We start from the raw sequence: 24,487 nt of genomic DNA, 5'->3' as shown, positions 1-24,487 counted from the left end.
AGAGCACAAGTTCATTTTTTTTCCAGGTCTCATGAAACATGGAAAAAGGAAAAAAAGAATTTGGAAAATATTTATATTTATACATTTTATAGTTGTGTAAATATGTCCTTACTTCTGGCCTTTCTTCCTTACGTATACTTCCTTGTGTCCTTTTTTCTTCTTACTTTTCTCTTTTCTGAATGTTCTTAATTCTTTTCTTAATATTTTATTTTCATGTTTCCATGGCATTTGATAAAATGCCATCATCAAAATCAAGTGTAATCACTAGAGTTGTGCCGATCAGGTTTTTTCCTGCCGATACCGATCACCCATGAGGGCCGATCACCGATACCAATCACTGATACCAATCACATTATTTTTTTTATTTTTTTTTATCATAAACACTACCGGTTACATTATGTGGAAAAAGGAACCATGAATTCACCTTAATTTAGACAAAAATTTGTTTTTAATAACTTTTTCCAAGAAGAAAACTAAACAAAACAGGCATTCTGCAAATTGTACTGCTATCGGTAATACTATCTTTAACAGACTGAAAACATATGAAGGCTCTGAAGAGGCTAAATAATGCAAAGAGCCAAAATAAAACCTCTCAACATTGCCAAAAAAATTCAAGTATAAAACTTAACATTCAAAGGCAAATACAGGATCCATTACAATAAACAATCCAGAGTTACTGAATGAAAACTTCCTGATAGCATGGCGGCTAGCTGATTACTGCTAGTTCTGAGTGGCTGTTTCTGACTGAGCGCAGTAATTATGCAGAGCAGGGAGGAGATTGATTATTTTTTTAGAGATTATCTGTCTCATGTTAGGACAGCGAAAGTTTTAATACGTATGTAAAATTTATTTTTTTAGGTTAGATGCTGCAGCTTTAAACAGAGGTTCGGTGTGAGAGTCACTACCAGGTGGAGCAGAAGCGGCGCTCCGTCTGTGAAATATTAATACCTGTAGCGCGTAGCAGCGGTTCAACAGCGAGAGCAGAACCAGCGTCTTACATCGCAGCTCGAAGACTTAAATAATTTTGCGGGTTATTTGTTTAGCTTTCTGACCGTCATGCTAATCCGGGTGAGTGTTTGTAGCTGTGCGCTGCTTTTCCTGCTATCTGATCCTCCATATGTCTTTTTTACTGCAGTGAGCCTCGATGTAGCCAAACTCCGTCAAGTATGCCATTGTTTTTATGTCGTATTAGCTTCGTTGTGTTGATGCATTTTGACGTGCTTTAATTTTCCGCCGCAACACGCAAACGTCCCCGTTCACTCAGTACGTTATGGTTTAACATCGCTTAGGATTTGTTGCTGCGCGTTTGCGCAGAGTGAAGGAAAGAGGAGACCAGCTGCACAGGCAGGCTGCGAAATGAGATGCAGGTGATCGGTATCGGCAACAAGAGCCAATGATCGCCGATCACCGATCATGCACTTTTTCACGAAAATCGGCCCGATTATGATCGGTGACCGATCGATCGGCACACCTCTAGTAATCACATCAAATACTGAATGGTCACTATGTACAGGCTCTGACTGTACATAGTGACTTATGTGGCTGCAACAAGACTGCTGCAATTTTTTTGAATACTTTTAACAAACACTTTTATCATTATGCCAATACATTCCACAAAATCTGATGACAGTCTTGGTCCTTTTTCTGTCCTTTCTTCCTGGTGTGTTTTGTACTGCCTTGCCTGAGGCCGAGTCCTAAAGCTGTGTGCTGTCTCCACAGCTACATGTACTGGACAGAGTGGGGTGGTCGCCCCCGCATAGCCAGAGCCTACATGGACGGCAACACCATCAGTACATTAGTGGATAAGGTGGGCCGTGCCAATGGACTGACTATTGATTATGTGGAGCATCGACTTTACTGGACTGATTTGGACACGTGTATGATTGAAAGCACCAACATGCAAGGTTTGTTTTCACACATCAGTCATCATTAATGGAGCAGCTGAGCTCGGCCCATTCCTCTGTAACACAACTGTACTCTGCAAGCTGCATACAGTGCTGACAAAAAGTATTTGTCAGATTTAAATGTTTTACATCACTGAATGATGCTCAGTGATGCTCCTCGGCAGAGGAGCAGACTTTAAGATTGTTGAGCAAAAACCAGTTCATAGTGAAATGGTTTTTTCATAACAATGCTTTGAAATGAAACCAAATGGTTTAACTGCAGCACATAAAGAAGAAGAATGATTGTCAATTTTATTTTATGGCCAACGTGAATATCAGACTAAGATAAAGTAAATACAAGATGCGGTTGTCATGTGATGATTTCATTCATAAAGGGAATAAGAGTTATGCAAAACCAACCTGGCCCTTTGTGAAAAAAATAATTCCCTTCTTTGTAAATCATAATTTAAATGTCTATGGGGGAATTTTTCTGCCATAATTCGAGAGTACATATTTTCAGTTTGAAAGCAGGACTACATGTCTTTTGTTCTCAAAACTTTTAATACTTTTGCTTACATTTTCATTTTGAAAGCAGGACTTCATGTCTTTCTTCTCAAAACTTTCTCCTCGCGCTCTTGCAGAACTCTGCTCCCTTACAAAACATTTTCTGCTTGCTTTTGGAACCGCCTATTGGCACAGTCGCCTGACAACCTCTCAGCCAATAGAATGGAAGTTCTGTACTGGATGCGTTTGTTTCCTTCTAGCGGGTGTGCCTGTGTGGCTACTATCGATTATAGCAACCTGCACCACCCACTGGACGTAGCGAGTTGGTTGGGTGAACAAATTCCTGCCTAATCTCAGTAGCACACTGCTGGCGAATGTTTAGTGTAGCATGGAGCAGAAAGCTGAGGCTGTTGTTTCTCCCAGGCGATGGTGCATTTTTTGTTCCAGAAGCAAGCAGATAATGTTTCGTAAGCGAGCAGAGAATCTGAGCGCAGACTATGTCTGAGCACGAGGAGAAGTTTTGAGTACAAAAGACATCCTGCTAAATCCTGCTTTCAAACTGAAAGTACATGCACTTGGATTATGGCAGAAAAATTCCTCCATGAACGTCATTAACCACATTTTTGGAAAACTGAGATCTGCTTCAGTAGCCAGATCCACTGCTTACTCCCAGAACCGGGCTGACAGCATTAATGTATGATTGGTCCTCCAGGCCTTCAGAGGGAGATTATCGTGGATGACCTTCCTCACCCCTTCGGACTCACTCTGTATAGGGACTTCATATACTGGACAGATTTCAACCTGCGCAGCATTGAACGGGCTGACAAACGCAACGGGTTGAACCGCACCGTTGTCCTGCAGGTACTGAACAAGTTGGAAGCCATTTTGGAGAGTTCTAAAACTTGAATTGTTATCAATTATTAGACAGAGTTGCTGACCTTGTTTCCACCACACTTGTTTCCATCTCAGGGTCAGCTGGAGCTGATGCTGGACATCCTGGTGTTCCACTCCTCCCGTCAGGATGGGACCAATGAATGCTCACAGAACAATGGGAACTGTGGCCATCTCTGCCTGGCCACTCCTGCTGGGGCTCAGTGCCGCTGCGCCTTCCACTACACCCTCAACCCTGATGGGAGAAACTGTAGCTGTAAGTACAAGGAGGCAAGGATTTTTAAAAAATAAACAGTACATTTCACACAGCAGTGTGGCTTCATCTTAAATAGTGCAAAAAAAAAGCAAATGATAAATATGTATATAATATTTCTTAGACTTTCTGGTGCTCCTCGGCAGACTCAAGCTGATGATTGTTGAGCAAAAATCAGTTAATAGAGAAATGGTTTTAGCATAACAATGCTTTGAAATGAAGTCAAATGGTTTGACTTCATTTCAAACCATTTGAAATGAAGTCAAATGGTTGACTTCATTTGACTTCATTAAATGAAGTCAACCATTTATGAAGAATTCTTCTTCTTCTTCTTCATAAAGAAGAAGAAGAATGAATTCTTCATAAAGAAGAATAATAATTCTTCTTTATGTTAAAAAGAATTATTCTTCTTCACATAAAGAAGAAGAATAATTGTCAGTTTTATTTTATGGCCAAAATGTTTTACTTTTTAAAACTTCTAAGTTTTTTAAAGATGTGAAAATTTGTTCTTAATCATGTTTTATGTTGCTATCAAGTGTGTATGTGCGTGCGTGTATGTATGTATGTCATATAACTGATGTGTAATGTGATCAGCCTCTATTTAGGGATAGTTTCTGCATACTTATCCATAGTTCAGGAAAATCAAACCTCTGCAGAATGTAGACAAATTTATCTCTTTAGTTCCAATATGGACAGGTGTTCTGCTCTGCCATGTTGTTTTAACCAATTCACATTGAGCAAAGTCTAACTCTTGTTTTCAAAGATGGACCCTAATGCTCTCTTGCTGGTATCCTCCTGTTCATCTCTTGACAAAGATCTCCTTTCCGTCTCTGTCTGCAGCTCCTTCAAGTTTCTTGCTCTTTAGCCAGAGGGCCAGCATTAGCAGGATGGTGTTAGGAGACCAGAGTCCGGACATAATCCTTCCCATTCATGTTATGAGGAACGTCCGAGCTGTGAGCTACGAGCCGCTGGAGCACCTGGTCTATTGGCTGGATGGACGGCAGAACATACGAAGGGCCAGAGATGATGGCACCATGGTAACACACCTACAAGAAGAGCTGTTAGCAACCCTGACAATGAAACTGTTGCTGAAGTTTTATATGACTAAAATGTTGGTGTTGTGTCCTTTCGGTGGTCATCTTTAGTCTTCAATCATAGTTAGCAGTCCTGCTCAACAAGTGGACAACCAGCTTCATGACCTGAGCCTTGACCCCTACAGTCGCCACATTTACTGGACCTGTGAGACCACCAACACCATCACAGTTCAGAAGATGGACGGTCACATCGTTGGTGTGGTTGTCAAGGATGATACTGATAAGCCAAGAGCCATCGTGGTCAACGCAGAAAAAGGGTAACGTTTGTTGTAGTGAACACACCGCAGCACGTCAGAGTGACGGAGAGCCACACGAGTTTAAGGTTTACCCTTCTCCACAGGTACATGTACTTCACTACTGTACAGGAGCATTCTGCTAAGATTGAAGGAGCGAGTCTGGATGGAACAGAGAGAGAGTCCTTGTTCTCCACTGGTCTGATTAGACCTGTAGCTCTGGCTCTGGACAACAAGCTGGGAAAGCTGTTCTGGGTTGATGCTGACCTCAAACGCATCGAGAGCAGTGACCTGACAGGTGAGTAATCATTTGCATAGAGTATTATTTTCCCGTGTTTTTATTGTCATTCAAGATAATCACTGGTTACTGTTACTGGTGCATAAAAAAACCTATTTAATTTAATATAAAAACAAGCAGGGGATGATCCACATCAGCAGATGATCTTCTGTCTCATATTATACAGTCAAGACATTGTGACAGTTTTCATAAATATGCAAAAAAAAAAATCATTTTATATTGTGACACTATGAGGTAATGTTTTTTGGCTGTTTGTTATTTTCTGTTTTCATCACTTTGAAGTTCCTTATTGCTGAAATTATCTATATAAATGAACTTACCTTGTCACTGTTCAAAGTGAAAAAATAAGCCATCACTAAATTACATTTCTTGTTTTCTTTCAGGGGCCAATCGCATTGTCCTGCAGGATTCCAACATCCTCCAGCCGATGGGGCTGACAGTTCTGGGGGATCATCTCTACTGGATTGACCGGCAGCAGCAGATGATCGAAAGGGTAGATAAACTGACTGGAGAGTTCCGCACACGCATTCAGGGACGGATATCATACCTGACATCTATACACGCAGCATGGGAGATGAACCCATCAGAATTTGGTAGAGATCTAATGCTCTTTGTTATTATTCATCAGCTTCTCTTTGCACACTTCATCAGACTGATGTAATGATAAATGCCTATGTTGTTTCTTCTACCCAGCATCCCACCCTTGTTCCCGAGACAATGGAGGCTGTTCTCACATCTGCATTGCAAAGGGTGATGGAACATCAACCTGTTCCTGTCCCATGCATCTGGTTTTACTGCAAGACCTGCTGCATTGTGGAGGTAAACCTCACACCACCACAGCAGTACTGAAGGACAAAACAAGTACCGGTGTTGAGAGAAAATATGGAGAGAAATATTGGCCATACTGAGGAAATCCACTGTTACACTGCCCTGGAAAAGAGTTGATGCCTATTGAATTTTACCACATTTTATTACAATACCACTATTAATATATCTGTATCGCATTGTGATTTTATGTGACAGACCAACACAACATTGTGCATAACTGAAGTAAAATGGAAAATATGAAAGGATTTTGACATGGGTGCCCCTAAATATACAACCAATTGAGGGAGGTTGCATCGGATGTAGCATACAGCCATCCTCCTCTACCCACATTTGAAATACTTTTGAGAGCCTGATGATATTTAATTATTTATCTGTGCAAACCACTGGCGCCAGCATTCTGCATACAATCATTTGATTATCAAAAGACTGCTAAAATGAGCTACAGCAGTGTACTAACTTAACCTTGTAACATTTACTGCAGACTGAACAGTAACATTCAAGGCTTAAACTGTAAACATTAGTTACTCACCAGCCTCATCAGCTCCTTTCCTGCCCAAAAGGCATATAACTTATTAGCATTATTTACGCAAATTTTCAACATCTTATAGTTAATCAGAAGAGAGTAAAAGTGCCAAACTTTTTTCCATTCACAATAAGTCCAAAGGCTACAAAGGCTTTGTTGTTTTTGCTGGTCTTTTCCTGCTGGCTACCGTCACTCAGTTTACTCTCCTCTGCTAACGTTTCCTGTTTTCACTGTCAAACTTCTCCATCTCTCCTCCTCTGTCATCTCTGCACACCGATGTGCCTGTGTAGGGTGAAGCTATTTGCCAAAAAAAGAATGGGCAAGAGTTTCAGCTTCTGAACTAAAAAAACATTTTTTATCTGAACACACAAACCTTTTGTTCACATACTTATTAATAAAAAAGTGGTGAAAACTCTGCATCATTCTCATTAATCTTCAGTTACACACTACATTGTGTTGGTTTGGTTTGTGGTTGTAAAAACGGAAAAAAGTCCAAGATGTCTTAAAACATTTGCCAGATACTGGACAAAATGTATCTTGTGCATGTTCAGTGTCTTCTCTTAGCTTTTGGTTTTACTAACTTCATCTCCTGCTGCCTCTTCATCCGCTTCAGAACCCCCCACCTGCTCCACAGAGCAGTTCACCTGCTCCACGGGAGAAATTGGCTGTATCCCCATGGCCTGGCGTTGTGATGGCTTCCCAGAGTGTGATGACGGCAGCGACGAAGTGCACTGCCCCATCTGCTCTGCCTTCCAGTTCCAGTGTGATGAAGGAAGCTGCATTGATGCTCAGAAACGATGTGATGGAGAACCTGACTGTCCTGATAAGTCTGATGAGCATGAATGCGACAGTACGTTCACACTCCAACACTCATCGCCTGCAGCTGACCTGTAGTATTTCTCCTGTAAGAGTGTTGTTTGAAAACTTTCTCCTCTAACTTCGTTTTTATTGTTATTTTTTCATCATTTTTGATTAATTGATTATTCTGAATTATTACATTACCTCCCAAAAACATCCATCCATTTTCTTGCACCCTTGTCCCTTAGTGGGGTCGGGAGGGTTGCTGGTACCCATCGCCAGCTAACATTCCGGGCGAGAGGCGGGGTCGCCAGTCTGTCGCAGGGCAACACAGAGACACACAGGACAAACAACCATGCACACACACACTCACACCTAAGGGCAATGTAGACAGGCCAATTAACCTGACAGTCATGTTTTTGGACTGTGGGAGGAAGCCGGAGTACCCGGAGAAAACCCACTCATGCACAGGGAGAACATGCAAACAACATGCAAACAACATGCAGAAAGACTGGGGCTGGGAATCGAACCCAGAACCTTCTTGCTGCAAGGCAACAGCTCTACCAACTGCGCCACTGTGCTGCCCCCTCCCAAAAACATTTTTCTAATTTTCTTTTCACAAAAACGCTTTCCTTCCCTTTGCATCGTACAAAGTAAAATCCACACTGGTTAAAGTCTCAACTGTAACATGACAAAATAAACAAAATGAAGCCTTTATTGTTCAAGTATTTGAAAAATAATTAACCTGAGTATTCTGAATATTAAATCTCATTAGGCTGAACTGTAATTACACAAAAACAGTTTAGTCATAGTTTAGTTTTAGCTCAAAACAAAATTATGAGATTTGCAGTGTAGTTCTACTTAGAAGTAGAAATTTAGACATTTAAAGACTACAAGAAGAAATCTGGAAAATGTTTTCTATTCATCTTCCATGAATTCTATATATATATCTCTTCAATAAATCTATGTTTATCTCGCTCCCTCTAGCTATCATGTTAGTCTTTCCTTTCCAAGTTCGGTCTGATACAGTCAGAAGGTTTCATGCCCTGTTGCATGTGAGCATCGACAAGAAGCCCTTAGACCAGGGGTCTCAAACTCAATTTACCCGGGGGCCGCTGGAGGCAGAGTCTGGGTCACATAAAGAATTCCACAAAAACATTTAAAAAATATCCTCAAATATCATCAACATTTAATTATTTCTCCAGTACATGAACTGCAGGCTTTGGCTTTGACAAAGACATGATGAGGGGGTGACAAAATTTAGAGTGCGTTCACACTGTAGCCTGAAGTGACCCAATTCCAATTTTTTGTCAAATCGGATTTTTTTTGCCAGGCCGTTCACACTGGCACACATATGAGACCTGTATGTGTTCTGCAGTCTGAACGGGCAAACGACCTGAAAGTGTCCCTCATGCGCAGTAGAGGGCACAATAGCGTCAGCGTTCTCAGTGTTCTGCCTACTGCCATAAAAAGAAGTGCTCAGTGTTTGCGGAAGTAAACATGGAGGCTAACGGTGGAGCTTAGCTTACATATTTGAAGCTGTTGTCCAACCGGAGCAGCATATTAACAACTTAATCCTCATTATAGTCCGTCATAGTTATTTTTCTTCCAACTTGCGCGTATCAGGACGCAGAATTTGTTGAGTATCAGTGACGTTCAGTTCGGATGAATGCGACCTCGACGTTAGGTCGCATTTGAATTGGATACTTATCGGATATGGGTCGCATTCGAAAATAATCCGACCTGTGCTGTTCAGACTGTCATGAAAAGATCAGCTACTGGTCGCATTACATCAAAACAAAACAAAAAAAAAAGGGTCACTTTGTTCTGCAGTGCGAACGCATCCTAAGTTTATTCCACTTGGCGTCGCTCTTGTTCTACGTTTTATAGAAGTCTTTAGCCAGCTAGCAACATATGGAGAACGTCTCTACGCGTGACGTCTTTACCGCTTCTACTTGTCACAACAGCGTGGCGGATGACTAGCAGCCCGGTAGCAGTCGCCCTTCTCTGCGTTTGATCATGGCATTTGTTAATGGTAGAAAGTACCGGAATGGCGACTGCAGGGAAGGGCAACTGGTACCGAACTGTTCCATCATCCGCCGCACTATTGTTACAAGCATAGTGTGCATGAAGTCAGTGTAGCTTAGCCTAGCACCGAATGTCAGCCTTGATGAGGAACGGCGGGCGGGACTTCCTTAAGAGGTCGCTCACCCTGTGGGCCGCACTAATATTATACTTTCATATCACGGTGGGGGCCACGAGACATCGTCCTGCGGGCCGCGAGAATGAGACCTCTGCCTTAGACTATATCTGCTTGTACCTTCACCATATGCAGGGCTTAAAGAGCTCCGGCCGGAGGCCGGATTTCCGGCTTTTGACCAAACGGTCCGCCTCAACCAAACTGTAGTCTCCGGGCTTAAAGAGCTCCGTCTACAAAGATGTCTGCCAATCAGAGTTCTAGCTCCCGTGTTCTTGACCAATGACTGTAAAACGGTTTGTAGAAAAGAAGCGCTTGCGTTCGGTTCAGCGGTTAAATCAAATGCGATATGAAAGAAGATGGAGTTTGTCTCACCCGGTAAAGAAACACGTTTACTTGAGAAAGGAATTAAAAACAAGTGGCGCTGGGCATGGCTAGAGGAAAGGGGACAAGCGGGAAGTTGGCGGAAAGTTTTACAACAGGGGCGCTGGGATTCCTTTGGGGGGCGTTTGGTCGAAGGTAAACTTTACACCTTACAATTACAACAATACCAGTTTAGACTTTGAGCAACTTGCTAAAACTGTATTTTGTAGCGTTCATTTTATAGCGTTAATACCGGAGGTGTAAGTATGAAACGGGTGTGATAGAAGAACGGTACGGCAGCACTTTTAAATTTCAATAATCAGAATGCAGAAATTGTTTCCGTTCTTTAAAAAGGTTTATGTCAGTCTACCTTTTCCCAATCGATACGCTTCCCGACCGCCCTGCACCTTAGGGGCTTTAAAAAAAACCGCGCACATTGCGCAAAACTCTGAAACAGGAAAAGCGGGACAGAAAACGGACCGACGAACTAGATGTGGATTTTGGCATAAAAACAGAGAATCCGACACTGAACAGTGGAAAATCAACACATGATGTGAAACACATGATGATTAGGCAGCGCAGCAGGTGATGAGTGAAGATTACTGATGGTCAATAAACGATCAAATAAATGTAGCAACAGGAAAGAAACTAAAGTGGACATAACAATAATCCAAGAGATAATAATACTAATCAAAGGAAACTAAATGGAAATGAATGAAGAACAAAATGCAAGAATAAACTAAGAAACTAAAGTAAATACAGAGGAATAAACTGGTATGGCAAGACCTTTCGAGCAATAATTAATACAGAGGCAAGAATAAACAGACACTATTTCCAGATAAAAGGTAAAATAATATTGTTGAAGTGCCATGGGTTTGTTGAGACCATATCTAGTACTGGGAATAAATATATCTTACAGACCATAACAGTAACAAACTTATCACTTATTTATGTTTTTAACTAGATTTGATATATTTATTTCTTCAATAAGAAGAAATAAATATATTCTTCTTATTCAAGAATAAGAAGAATATATTTATTCTTCTTGACATTATTCATTATTCATGAATAATGTCATGAATAACACTGACATTATTCATGTCAGTGTTAATGTCATGAGGCTGATGACTCCATGACACTTTCAATTTGATTCATTAGGATTTGATTAAGAACCAGATTTGTTCTTTGTAATTTCTGTCCAGTAAAACTATTATCTATAAATCAATAGACAGGTCTATATAAAGATATAATCCATGTTTCTGTCTCATATTTGTAAGGCATTAAAAGGACCTGGAACTTTAGTTTTTCCACTGAAAGCTCTGGTTTGCACAATAAATGCCATGTGTGTGAAATTTTATGGATGATACTCTGATGTCCCATTCTCCTGAAGGCAGCACAGACCTGCACCACCAGAAACTGACAAACACTGAAGAGAAGAAGAGTTATGATTAATGTAGTTACAGTTCTATCCATGTTTTAATGTTGCAGAGCTCAGTCGTTTTGCAAATAGTTCAAAGTTTAAACTGGCATGTTGAACATCTATTATCTGGTCGTTTTGTGGAATATTTAACAACTAGAAAATGGAAAAGAATAAGAATATTTTTCCGCTCTGATTGGCTGCTGTTAGACCTACAAATTTTAACTTGAATGTTCATTGCATTTTTCAGACACCTGTGAAAATAATTTCTATTCCCATTACTTTTTTGTTCTCTGGGAAATTATCTTGATGATAAATACAGAAACAAGCATAAAAATCAAAACATCTACAATAGTGATAGTAATATTAATGATAAAATAATTGTCAGTGCAAAGTAGCCTGCAAATTCTTTGTTGGGGGGCAGAGAGGGACCTGGATAAAGGCTAGGGGGGCGCTGGCCCGAAAAAGGTTGAGAAACACTGATTTAGTTGGTAATGTTGCATGATCTAAATTACTTGCAAAAACATTGACTGATAGGACTCTTATTTAATGTTGAGGGATTTTTGCATGTAAGGCAAATTTTTGGGCACAGACATTTTACATTTTTTTTTTAAATGTACTGAAGTCTTATTTAAGTTTGAGTGTTTAGCTTCTTTATTGTTAGAAGCAATTGTTTGCACTATTCAAAGACACTTTTTCTTAAACTGTGGCAATAGCAATGGTATAGTTCATTTCTATCATCACTATAAGTTTCAGGCTCAGGATTTTTTTTTACTTTAAGCCCTGCATATGTACCAGGAGTAGGAGAGTAATTCCTGCTGCTGGGTTCAGGAGAGCAAACTGCTGACATCCAAATGAAATTCAGCAAGTTTAAAACCGCAGATATGATGCCTGATGGTGCGGTGTCTGTCTGGCAAGAGCGTTTGTTCGCCGCGTGAGAACGCCGGTAACAATAAGCGGTGTGACTTAAATCGATAACATTAACTGTGAACACCTTCACTTACTACTTATTACTACATTGAGGCGGACGGTCTCATTGGATGGGAAGGCGCCCCCTACTGGACAATTGTAGGAGAAACGTTCTGTGAAAAGTAATGTTCAGACACAAACTTCATGTGTACTTGTAAATTTTTTAGGTCTTAAGTATGTCCAAACATTTCGCCTGTGGTAGGGATTTACCTTCTACACCTGAAATAGCTTTGAAGTGTGGACTTTGTGGTTCTGAGAGCCTGGATCCAGTTCTCCTTTGGACCTACCTGTCCTCCTGTCTTTTAGCTGTCTGCCCTCCCAACCAGTTCCGCTGTGGGGACAACCATTGCATCACTAAGAAACAGCAATGTGACAATTACTCAGACTGTCTGGATGGCTCTGATGAGCTGGCTTGTGGTAAATATTTCTACATTGCAGCAGCAGTTTCTCTCATCACATTATTCATGTCATATTCACTCCTGTAATGTACATATCCCTCTTTTTTTCCTGTGCAGATTATATTTCTCCATCCTCAAGCTTCATTCCCAGTAATGAAACCACCAACCCCATTGGCCCAGTCATTGCCATCATTCTGCTCATGTTTGTGATGGGAGGAGCGTGCTTTGTCTGCCAGCGTGTGGTGTGTCGGCGCTACAAGGGTCCTAACGGGAGCTTTCCTCATGAGTACATCAGTGGGACGCCCCACGTGCCTCTCAACTTCATCACCCCCAGCAGCTCCCAACATGGCACCTACCAAGGTGGGATCAGTTTGTCAGCTGCAGTGTTGTGACTTGTTCTCCATCAGCAGTTATGCTGGGCCTTAATAAATGATACGTGTGTGCAGGGATCTCCTGTGGAAAGTCCACCCTGAGCTCAGTCAGCCTGATGGGCAGCAGCAGCAGCGGAGCCCCTCTCTACGACAGGAACCATGTGACTGGAGCTTCATCCAGCAGCTCCTCGTCTACCAAAGGAGCCTTCTACCCAAAGGTACACACAGCAGCACTTTGAACCTACATTCCACGCCTCACTTACTTAACATGTCTGTTTTATGATTGCAGATCCTGAACCCTCCTCCATCTCCGGCCACGGATCGGTCTCTTTACAATACAGAGATCTTCTATTCCTCCAACAGTCCATCTACAACCAGATCATACAGGTCACCTACTCAGAATTCAGTGTTCTCACCTTTCCATATCTTCTTCTTCTGGTAGTTATAATGGTGAGGAAAGGAGGCACATTTTGAGGAAATTCATGTCTGTCTTGTCTTGTTAGGACAAACTGCATTGTTTATCCTGGAATCACCATCTTGTTTTTTTTCCCATAACAAAGTACCGACAGGCCATCTTGGAATGACAGTTCAGTTTTCCATGAATTAAATAAATAATAAATCTGAATTTAGATCAGAATGTTATCAGTTGGAGCCGCTCCAAATATTCACAATACTTGATGAGTCTCTATCCATCCATCCATCCATCCATCCATCCATCCATCCATCCATCCATCCATCCATCCATCCATCCATCCATCCATCCATCCATCCATCCATCCATCCATCCATCCATCCATCCATCCATCCATCCATCCATGAATTTAACTTGCTATGTTTTCCTCCACAGGCCCTACCACCCAGTCCGTGGAGGGGCCCCTCCTACCACCCCCTGCAGCACAGACGTCTGTGACAGCGACTACACCCCCCACCACCCTCCTACGGGCATGCTGCTGTCGGGGGGACGCTGGAAGGCCCCGGGCCACGCCGCTCATGGCAAACCTACTAAATACTACATGGACCTTAACTCAGACTCGGACCCCTACCCTCCACCCCCCACCCCACGTTCTCAGTATATGTCTGCTGAGGAAAGCTGCCCCCCGTCCCCTTCCACTGAACGTTCCTACTTCCACCTGTGTCCTCCTCCTCCCTCCCCCTGCACCGACTCATCATGACCCTCCAACCACCTGGGGGAATCAAAGGGATGAAGTGGACTCACTTCTTTGTTCTGAAATAAACTAATATGCCAACAGTCAGCCTGACGGGTGGAGGGGTGGGGAGGGGCTGTCTCATACCTGCCACTTTATATGAAAAAGATGAAGTGGTGAAGTGCCTTCCTCAAGCTTTAACATTTTTTCCTTTAACTCTTTAGTATGGAAATATGAACTGAGCAGCTGAAGAGACGAGATCACTGAGACTGAATACAAGCCACTGGCCGGGGCCTCTGCTCCTCTTGCCCCTCCTGCCCACTAGGCCCCCTGGCCCTTTTGCCCCAGCATTTCACCACTGTCCTGCTCCTCTGTCAATGTTGGCAGACACGGCAACAGCAGGAAGCATTAGGCTGCTGACAGGAAGTCCACCTGAGTCATATTTTACTGATGGAACACAAACATCGTCCCTTGTGTTTTTCATTCCCTTCTTCTGTCTTTCAATCTTTTTCTGCCCCTCCGTTCCTTCCTCATATCCCTCTATTCTTTCCTTTCTCTCCTTTTCTCCCTTGTGCTCATCCTTCTGTCTTTCCGTGTACGTTTCCTTCTTTTCATCTTTCCATACTTTCCTTCCTTCTTTGCATCTTCTTTCCTCCAGTCCTTTCTTTACTTTCTTGTTTTTGTGAATTCCATATCTAAATTTAATCACGGTGGAAATCTGTTCCTTAAATTCAAGGTGAACTTGAGAATTTACTATTTTAAAATGAACCTGAAGAACTGCTAGAATTAAGTCTGGGATATGTTGATGAGACCTGTTTAGGAGCTTCTGTGAATGTTTTCTGGATGGATGGAAGCAGGTGGATGTCATCACATGATGGGTGGAGGAAGGAGTGAATGGTGGCAGCGGGAGGCGGATGCAGCATCACCACCATCACAGCAGGAACAGCTCCAGCTTTTGTACATAATGTGGAATGAAGTCAGTGAACCTGTCTGTCCCTCTCCTCGTTGTCCTGTTTACCAAAAGTATTTTGCTGCTATTATGTACAGAATCAATCAGATACTATGATATGTAATTACACAGAAATGCCAAAATGATCCACCTGATCATATTGTCATCCTGACAATAGATTATGAAGCTATTTTACACCTAAAAATTATTCCTATAGCATTTTGTCTCATTAGTATATCTGTATGTTAGCTCAGCATGTATTAGCCTGTCTGTCAGTGTTTGCTCTGAGGACATTAGTGTCGCCATGCTGGTGTCTTTATGTTTGTCTCATCACACACAGATCTCAGAATCAGCATCTCAGAGTGCAGCTGTGAGAATCATACTGTGACTCCTCACACAAAACATCCTGCAACTACCAAAGTACGCTTTACTAACAGTTAGCTTCACAGTGACCTTGACTTTTGTCACTTTTTGTAAAAAAGAAGTTATGTTGGAAGAAATCGTCTTATTCATTTTGTTTTCTTCATGGAAAACATTAGCCTCAGTCTAGTAGTTTAGCCACATTGGACACATTCAGACATAATTTACTCCCTCACAGATTTCTTCTGTTTTTGCTTTTCTTTGTCCCTCTAAAATGTTTTACATCATGAAAATTTTAATGTCAGACAAAGATAACCTTTGTAAATACGAGAAGCAGTTTGAGGGTTTCATGTATAAAGAGATAAAAGCTGTCTAAACCAACCTGTCCTGTGGGAAGAGTAGTTGCTCCCTAATGGCCTGTCAGGTGTTGGTGAGACAAGTCATTCATCCTCATCACTGTAGAGGAATCTTGGCCCACTTATCTTTGAAGAAGAGTTTTAATTCGGCCACACTGGAGGGTGTTTGAGCATGGCCAGCCTGTTCAAGGTCATACCTCAAGATTTTTATCAGATTTAAGTCTAAACTTTGTTCAGGCCACTCTAAGACCATTATCTCAGTTTTTGTAGACTAGTTGCTGTGCTTATTCAGATCCATGTCTGGTCTGTTTGCATTACACCTGCTCTTGAGTTGCCTCAGATCAGGGCATAATGTTGGAGCTTTAGATGTATTAGCCTCCTTTTAGTCAGAAAAGTTCTGTAGAAGTGATTTCTTGACAGCCCAGGTCTGACAGTAATTCTACCTGGATGTGGTGAGTGCAGTTAAGCTCAGAAACATGATTTGTCATTGTTCATTTATTACTTAACAAGCTCTCTTCAAATTGTTTTACACCTAATAAATAAAATTACCATTTAAATCAATTTTGTATTTACTCAGCTTATCTCTGTCAGATATTTAAGCTCCTTTATCATCTTAACATTTTTAATGTAAAACAAAAAACTGATGTAAGGCAGATACTTTTTTCACAAAACTTTAAATACTTCACTCTACAAAGGAAAATTATACACTGCTCAAAAAAATAAAGGGAACACTCAAATAACATCCTAGATCTGAATGAATGAAATATAATTGCCAATAATTTCCATCTGTTGTCTATTCCATTTGCACAACAGCAGGGGAAATTGATTGTCAATCAGTGTTGCTTCCTAAGTGGACAGATTGATTTCACAGTAGTTTGATTTACTTGGAGTTATATTGTGTTGTTTAAGCGTTCCCTTTATTTTTTTGAGCAGTGTAGTTTCAGGTGCAATAGATGAAATCAGCAGTCTGCAACTGTCAGGAAGCCATTAGTGAGAAACGAGGCACCATCGTGTCCCAATAAGGAATTTCACCAACATTTCTGAAGTAAAGCAACTTCAGCGCCTCAGCATGAGCTTGATCTAATCCTTTCCTACCCAGAAACATTGAAGCTGCTGCCAGGCTCTGACTGACCTGGTATCAGTTTCTAGCTGCTGCTCCATGTCAGCAGCACAACAAATTTCCTTCAAGGGCTAAAAACCACTGCCAGTAAAATTCTGTACATGTCTCAGCTTTGAATGCTTTGTGTGATTTACAGTGCTGAATTTTTTTGTATCAAAAGCATTTTTATATAATAAAGGTTTTATTTTAAAGAATGTTGTCATCTTTGATTGTGTCACTGCTGAATTGTTGCGTAGATCATAGGAAACTTAAGTAGTTATTTCATCAGTTCTTCTCATTTAATTGTTCAGCAAACAGCATTAAACATACAACACACTGTTTTTCTGGGATCAGTTCACTTAGCATGATTATAAAGATAAAGTATTTCCATTAATCCATTTTCTTATGCTTATTCAGATCAGGTCACAGGAGCCCCAAGTAGAGGGCCCCAGACCTTACTGTCCCAGCCTCTTGTTCCTCAGCCAGATGCTCCTCATCTGCAGTTGAACATTGTTCCCAAGGCCGTTGTCCCTCCAGCGTGTCCCTCTGGGTTTTCTCTCTGGAGTCTCAGGTCTCCCCTAGAGGGCGCTGGTGGGCCGGAGCTGCCGGATTATAGAGCTTTGGAGCTGACGTCACAGCGTATGACCTTTACGTCGCTCTGCGCCATTTTTGGTGTCCACAGACCAAAACAATTCAGAACACCGGTGTTTTCATTGTGTTGCCGACCGCAGTGAAGTTGTTTTCAAGTTGGATACTGGATATTCGCCCTCCGTGGAGGAAGGGACGTTCAGCTCAAGGTTGATCCGATTTATGAACGCTAATTTCGGCCAGCTGTTCTTTACTGGTCCCTCCTCAAGCGCTCGGAGTTTCACATCGGGACCGTCAATTTCCGAACACTCCTGTAAATAAATGCTTTGTCTTGTGACCAACTGATACAAAAAAGTGGTCAGTCATGCTATTACACGAGGCACACTATCCTCTATTAAAATTTTAAGTCATATTCAATTATTTATATAATTTTAAATGTTTTCTTCAGTAGCTTCCAAATCGTGTCCCATCCATCCATCCATCCATTTTCATCCGCTTATCCAGGGTCGGGTCGCGGGGGCAGCAGCTTCAGAAGGGAGGCCCAGACTTCCCTCTCCCCAGCCACTTCTTCCAGCTCCTCCGGGGGAATCCCAAGGCGTTCCCAGGCCAACCGAGAGACATAGTCCCTCCAGCGTGTCCTGGGTCTTCCCCGAGGCCTCCTCCCGGTGGGACGTGCCCGGAACACCTCACCAGGGAGGCGTCCAGGAGGCATCCTTACCAGATGCCCGAGCCTCAACTGGCTCCTCTCGACGTGGAGGAGCAGCGGCTCTACTCTGAGTCCCTCCCGGATGACCGAGCTTCTCACCCTATCTCTAAGGGAGAGCCCAGCCACCCTGCGGAGGAAACCCATTTCGGCCGCTTGTACCCGTGATCTCGTTCTTTCGGTCATGACCCAAAGCTCATGACCATAGATGAGGGTGGGAACGTAGATCGACCGGTAAATCGAGAGCTTCGCTTTTTGGCTCAGCTCTCTCTTCACCACGACGGACCGGTACAGCGCCCGCTTCACAGTAGACGCTGCCCAAATCCGCCTGTCGATCTCCCGCTCTCTTCTTCCCTCATTCGTGAACAAGATCCCCAGATACTTAAACTCCTCCACTTGAGGAGGAGTTTATTACCTCCACATATTAACTCAATATGTGTGAAATTGTTCTACTAGCCCAGTGTTTCTCAACCTTCTTTGGGCCAGCGCCCCCCTAGGCTTTATCCAGGTCCCTCACTGCCCCCCACCAAAGAATGTGCAGGCTACTTTGCACTGTCCATTATTTTATCATTAATATTACTATCACTATTGTAGATGTTTAGATTTTTATGCTTGTTTCTTGACTTGTTCATACATGAAGATGAACAAACAGTTGTGACCTCCAGGTCAGTCCACACACACTAAAGAAGAGAACACTTTAAACTGACTAACATTAGACTGAATATGAACTAAAGTAACAACAAAATGATAATACCAAAAAATCTCTATCAATTGATTCAATGTTGTTTCAATCATTCTGTGCTATCTGGGTGTTTTAGTTCTTCGTCTTCCAGCACATTCCTGTCACGTAAGTCTCGTTTTTGGTGTCGTTTTTATGCAAGTGAGGTTGCTATAATTTGTAGAAAAGGGACAGTATAAGTTGTGGCATAATCAATACAGTTATAGTAAAATTCACTATACATCTAAAATGGGACGGCTGATGACGTCATCGGCCAAAATGATAACTTTTAGTATCTCTAAAACGAAAGCTGCACAAACAAAAACTTTAACAGCACAAACCTGCACAAACGGAGCTCTAACGAACTTGCCCACTTTAGTTTGTTTTGGAGCAATATGGGGGGATGGTAAAATCTGGATGACCTAAAAAATTATTTTTAATATCTCAGAAACTAAAACTGCACAAACGACACTTTTAATGGCACAAACCTGCACAAACGCAGCACTAACGCAGTAGCCCACTTTGGTTTGTTTTGGAGCAATATGGGGGGATGGTGAACTCTGGATGACCTAAAAAGTAATTTTTAATATCTCAGAAACCAAAACTGCACAAACAAAAATTTTAACGGCACAAACCTGCACAAACGGAGCACTAACCATTCAGACTATTTGCTGGATTTTTTTACGTGGATGGGGTGTCAGCTTCACACAGCTGGTTAAGCTTACTCATATAATCATGTCAGTGTTGTAATTTTCAGTTTAATCGGCATCTATCAAAATAAAATAAATAAATAAACGAGGTCTTTTATGGAGGTCTTTTTACGCTGTTTGGTGTTATTTTAAACGCGAAGAGAATCGATCTTTTTCCAACTTTTGTCTCTTAAGCCTGACAAATAAAAGTCAGTCAACAAACACAGGTTTCCAACACGTAGTGTGCATTTATAATTTTTCAATTCTGATACAAGAGGATGGAAGCTGGTTGATCGCAGGGCACCAAAATAAAGACTTCCTGAAAAGATCAAAGTGTAGACTTTTTGGTAAATCCCGTTCTAATGTAAAATATGACAGATTACTGGATTAAGAAAATGTCTAGTATGCCATCACACATAATTTTTGAGAATTTGGATACAGTTACTTTTTATTTCCCAAAGTTATGCGGGGAGGAGAGGAGAGAATGGATATTTCAGCCGCCTGAAATAATCTGTTCCCCCTCCAAAAAATGGAAACAAATTCATTTTTACCTGCAAGTCTTTCACTGTGTTGATTCCTCTCATCAACAACACATCCTGTGATTTTGATAACATTTGCTCTTTATTTTTCAAAGTTATGAGGGGGAAACCAAATATTTTAGCTGTTTCAGCCGCCTGAAATGATCTGTTCCCCCTACATAAAATGAAAACAAATTAATTTACCAGCAAGTCTTTAACTGTGTTCATATAATGTTTCTTAACTGTAGACTAATTGTAAACTGTATCAGCCCAGCCGCATAGCTTACATCTCTTTTCTCTCTGTCGGTGGCACAGTGGTGATGTCTGAAGGCTGAGTTATAGTCGCGGTTTTAACAGTTCGGGTTGAGCGCGTTTTTGAGCCAAGACAGAAGTATGGCATTTATAGTTATATATATATATATATATATATATATTAGCTCATTAATTTCACATTTCTCCAATGAATATTTATCAAAGGTTATGATTAGAAGGTTAAGTTTCTTATACTTTGTTTTCCTGTGGTTGTAGACTTGGCAGTAGAAAATTGATAACATAGGAATAACAACTTCATATCCCAAGCTGTTTACAATAGTTTTTACAGAACTCTACACAACATCAATTCATTTATTAATAGATGCATATAGATATTAATTACAGAAAAAATGCACAAAGATTTCATTTCTAACAGCTGCTTGCAGTAGTGAGTGTTCATCCAAGAAGTGTGACTTGCAGGAGCAGGAAGACTCTGTACTGGTTTCTCCTTTCAAATCAAGAGGCCCATGATACTTTGACTAGGCAGCAGATGTCCCACAGCTGATTGACTGAACCTGCCATGGACAGAGGAACACGACCATCTCAGATATGGTAGGTTGTTAGGTCGGCTACTGTTGAGAAAGATGGAGAACAAAACAAAAGGAGAAATTATGAATCACATCAGAATATGTAAATTATTTGGCAGATGGCGCTTAAATCAATATTTAAAATGCTTTTCTAAACAACAGTGTTGGAAGATGTAAGTGATTTTAATGAAACTTAACAATACAGCACTGACAGGCAGCGGTATATATGTTTCCTAACTGTGGCTAAAGCTGCTGCTAGCTGGTTTACTCTCCGATCAGAGGCTGGTTCCTTTAAATACAGTTGGAGAATAAATACAGTTGGAGAATTGACAATGACTGATAAAGGCTTTCTAACATGTAAATACTGTTTTATTAAAGTTAATACAGAAAGTGAATCTTTTAACATTACAATACTGACAGGCAGCGGTGTATATATTTTCCCAACTGTGGCTAAAGCTGTTGCTAGCTGGTTTACTCTCCGATCGGAGGCTGTGTATTATATACAGTCAGAGAATGGTGAATTGACAATGAGTAATAATGGCTATCTAACACTTAAATGCTGTTATTATTAACCTTACTTTTTATTATATCCTTAAGATAATGAATATCCGGGAATTTTTCAGTCAGGTTTCCAGAGGCAAAATCACACTGGAAGTAAAAATACACCTCTTTGAGTTATGGCGGCCATTGTCTGACGTCACTGTGAAAAGGGTCTATTTGGGTATACAGCTTTGGAGCTGACGTCACTGCGTATGACGTTTACGTCTCTCGGCGCCATGTTTGCAGCCCACAGACCAAAACAAACTAGTCAGAACACCGGTGTTTTCATTGTATTGCCCACTGCAGCAAAGTTGTTTTGCAAACAACTTCGCTGCGGTGGTTGTTGGATACTGGATATTCGCCCTCCGCGGAGTAAGGGACATTCAGCTCAAGGTCGATCCGATTTATGAACATTAATTTCGGCCAGCTGTTCACATGGGGACCGTCAATTTCCAAACAGTCCTGTAAATAAATGCTTTGTCTTGTGACCAACTAATATAAAAAGTGGTAATTCATGCTACTAAACGAGGCACACTATCCTCTATAAAATGTTTAAGTCATATTCAATATTTTAAATATTAAATGTTTTCTTCAAAAGCTTCCAAATCGTGTGCCCCATTAACTCAAAATCTGTGTGAAATTATTCTACTTGACTGTACAAATGAGGCACACTCATCTTTATTACATATTAACACTTTTTATATATTTTTTAGGGGCTGCACAGTGGCGCAGTTGGTAGCACTGTTGCCTTGCATTGCAGCAAGAAGGTTCTGGGTTCGATTCTCGGCCCCGGTCTTTCTGCATGGAGTTTGCATGTTCTCCCTGTGCATGCGTGGGTTTTCTCCGGGTACTCCGGTTTCCTCCCACAGTCCAAAAACATGACTGTCAGGTTAATTGGCCTTTCCAAATTGCCCCTAGGTGTGAGTGTGTGTGTGCATGGTCGTTTGTCCTGTGTGTCTCTGTGTTGCCCTGCGACAGACTGGCGACCTGTCCAGGGGGTACCCCGCCTCTCGCCCGGCACGCTAGATGGAGATGGGCACCAGCAACCCTCCCGACCCCACCGAGGGACAAGAGTGCAGGAAAATGGATGGATGGATGGATATATTTTTTAGCTATTTTTTTAGTATTTTTCTTCAATAGCTTCTAGGTCATGTGACCTATTAACTCAAAATATGTGAAATTATTCTACCAAAGTAGAATAATGAGGCATATTTTCATTCCATTTTGACCTCTTTTTAAAAATGTTTTAACCAAATTTATATTTAAAAAAATATATTTTTAAAAAAGTTTATAAAATGTATTACCTCAGATGATCATCACTTGTTACCCGTAATGTTCAATTACATAAAATTCTAGGACTGGTTCTATTTCATTACATGTTTACTTACCTGAAATATGTTAAATACAACAAATATTTACTTGAAGTGTGATCTGTTTCATAAAATTTACGTCGCCTTTATTGTTTAATTGCACATTAGTTGTTTAAAGATGGGCTCTTTCATCTGGATGGTGTCATGATGTGGCGGTGGACACAAATGCAGCAGGCAGTTGACGTACTTTATGAAGATGTTATTTTTAATGAACTAAACTAACCAAATCCAAAATCAAGGGAAAACAAGGAAATCCAAAACGCAATGAAACAGGAGACAAGGGATAACAAAGCTAGCAACTGGCAACGTGGTGAAGATCCAAACAAAGAAATAACCTAACTAGAATTACTAAAGGAAGATATATATATATATATATATATAGACCCCTTATCATGGACACAAACTTTGGATCTGGCGTTCCCTTCGGGTCGCGGGGGCAGCAGCTTCAGAAGGGAGGCCCAGACTTCCCTCTCCCCAGCCACTTCTTCCAGCTCCTCCGGGGGAATCCCAAGGCGCTCTCAGGCCAGCCGAGAGACATAGTCCCTCCAGCGTGTCCTGGGTCTTCCCCGAGGCCTCCTCCCGGTGGGACTTGCCCGGAATACCTCACCAGGGAGGCGTCCAGGAGGCATCCTTACCAGATGCCCGAGCCTCAACTGGCTCCTCTCGACGTGGAGGAGCAGCGGCTCTACTCTGAGTCCCTCCCGGATGACCAAGCTTCTCACCCTATCTCTAAGGGAGAGCCCAGCCACCCTGCGGAGGAAACCCATTTCGGCCGCTTGTACCCGGGATCTTGTTCTTTCGGTCATGACCCAAAGCTCATGACCATAGATGAGGGTGGGAACATATATCGACCGGTAAATCGAGAGTTTCGCTTTTTGGCTCAGCTCTCTCTTCACCACGACGGACCGGTACAGTGCCCACTTCACAGCAGACGCTGCCCCAATCTGCCTGTCGATCTCCCGCTCTCTTCTTCCCTCATTCGTGAACAAGATCCCCAGATACTTAAACTCCTCCACTTGAGGCAGGACGACCCCCCTGACCCGGAGAAGGCACTTTTCCTGTTCAAGACCATGGCCTCGGATTTGGAGGCACTGAGCCTCATCCCGGCTGCTTCACACTCGGCTGCGAACCGCTCCAGTGAGAGCTGCAGATCACATTCCAATGAAGCCAACAGGACCACATCATCCGCAAAAAGCAGAGATGCGATCCTAAGGCCACCAAAACGGATCCCCTCAACACCTTGGCTGCACCTAGAAATTCTGTCCATAAAAGTAATGAACAGAATCGGTGACAAAGGGCAGGAGAACATTTAGTTAAAAGCTGACGAAGATATGCAGGAGCCCGACTATGTAATGCTCTGTATGTCCGGACAAGGATTTATTAGGGGTGAAGGACAAAGGGGATGGTTCGTATAACATTTATGGAAAAGAGCGAGAGCTTTGGATGAGTTGACCGACCACCACCAGTAATTGTGCAGTGCTACTGACACTGAAGGAAGCTGCGAGCACAGAGAAGAGTTAAGAATAATTATATGAAGAGGATGCTGAGGATGAAATGACAAAGCTATTGGCATGAGACATGAGATTGAGATTT

The 24,487-nt window shown here is 41.8% G+C and overlaps 1 protein-coding gene across 1 annotated transcript in view; it reads left to right on the top strand.

Moving 5' to 3' along the window:
- lrp5 (low density lipoprotein receptor-related protein 5) overlaps window positions 1–17,144 on the top strand; it is a 60,283-nt gene extending 43,139 nt beyond the window's left edge. The window contains exons 16-29 of the mRNA XM_008410912.3: window positions 1,720–1,904; window positions 3,100–3,248; window positions 3,357–3,534; window positions 4,372–4,568; window positions 4,677–4,882; window positions 4,966–5,156; window positions 5,540–5,749; window positions 5,850–5,975; window positions 7,121–7,357; window positions 12,558–12,668; window positions 12,767–13,009; window positions 13,096–13,238; window positions 13,310–13,407; window positions 13,868–17,144. Coding sequence (XP_008409134.1) covers window positions 1,720–1,904; window positions 3,100–3,248; window positions 3,357–3,534; window positions 4,372–4,568; window positions 4,677–4,882; window positions 4,966–5,156; window positions 5,540–5,749; window positions 5,850–5,975; window positions 7,121–7,357; window positions 12,558–12,668; window positions 12,767–13,009; window positions 13,096–13,238; window positions 13,310–13,407; window positions 13,868–14,192 — 2,599 coding nt within the window. The 3' untranslated portion in view covers window positions 14,193–17,144. The remainder of the gene's footprint in view (window positions 1–1,719; window positions 1,905–3,099; window positions 3,249–3,356; window positions 3,535–4,371; window positions 4,569–4,676; window positions 4,883–4,965; window positions 5,157–5,539; window positions 5,750–5,849; window positions 5,976–7,120; window positions 7,358–12,557; window positions 12,669–12,766; window positions 13,010–13,095; window positions 13,239–13,309; window positions 13,408–13,867) is intronic.
- Window positions 17,145–24,487: the final 7,343 nt, after the last annotated feature.

Source organism: Poecilia reticulata, chromosome 6, assembly GCF_904066995.2.
Source record: "Poecilia reticulata chromosome 6, P_reticulata-male-v2, whole genome shotgun sequence".
NCBI classification, from domain to species: domain Eukaryota; kingdom Metazoa; phylum Chordata; class Actinopteri; order Cyprinodontiformes; family Poeciliidae; genus Poecilia; species Poecilia reticulata.
This window is presented reverse-complemented; position numbering and strand designations above follow the sequence as displayed.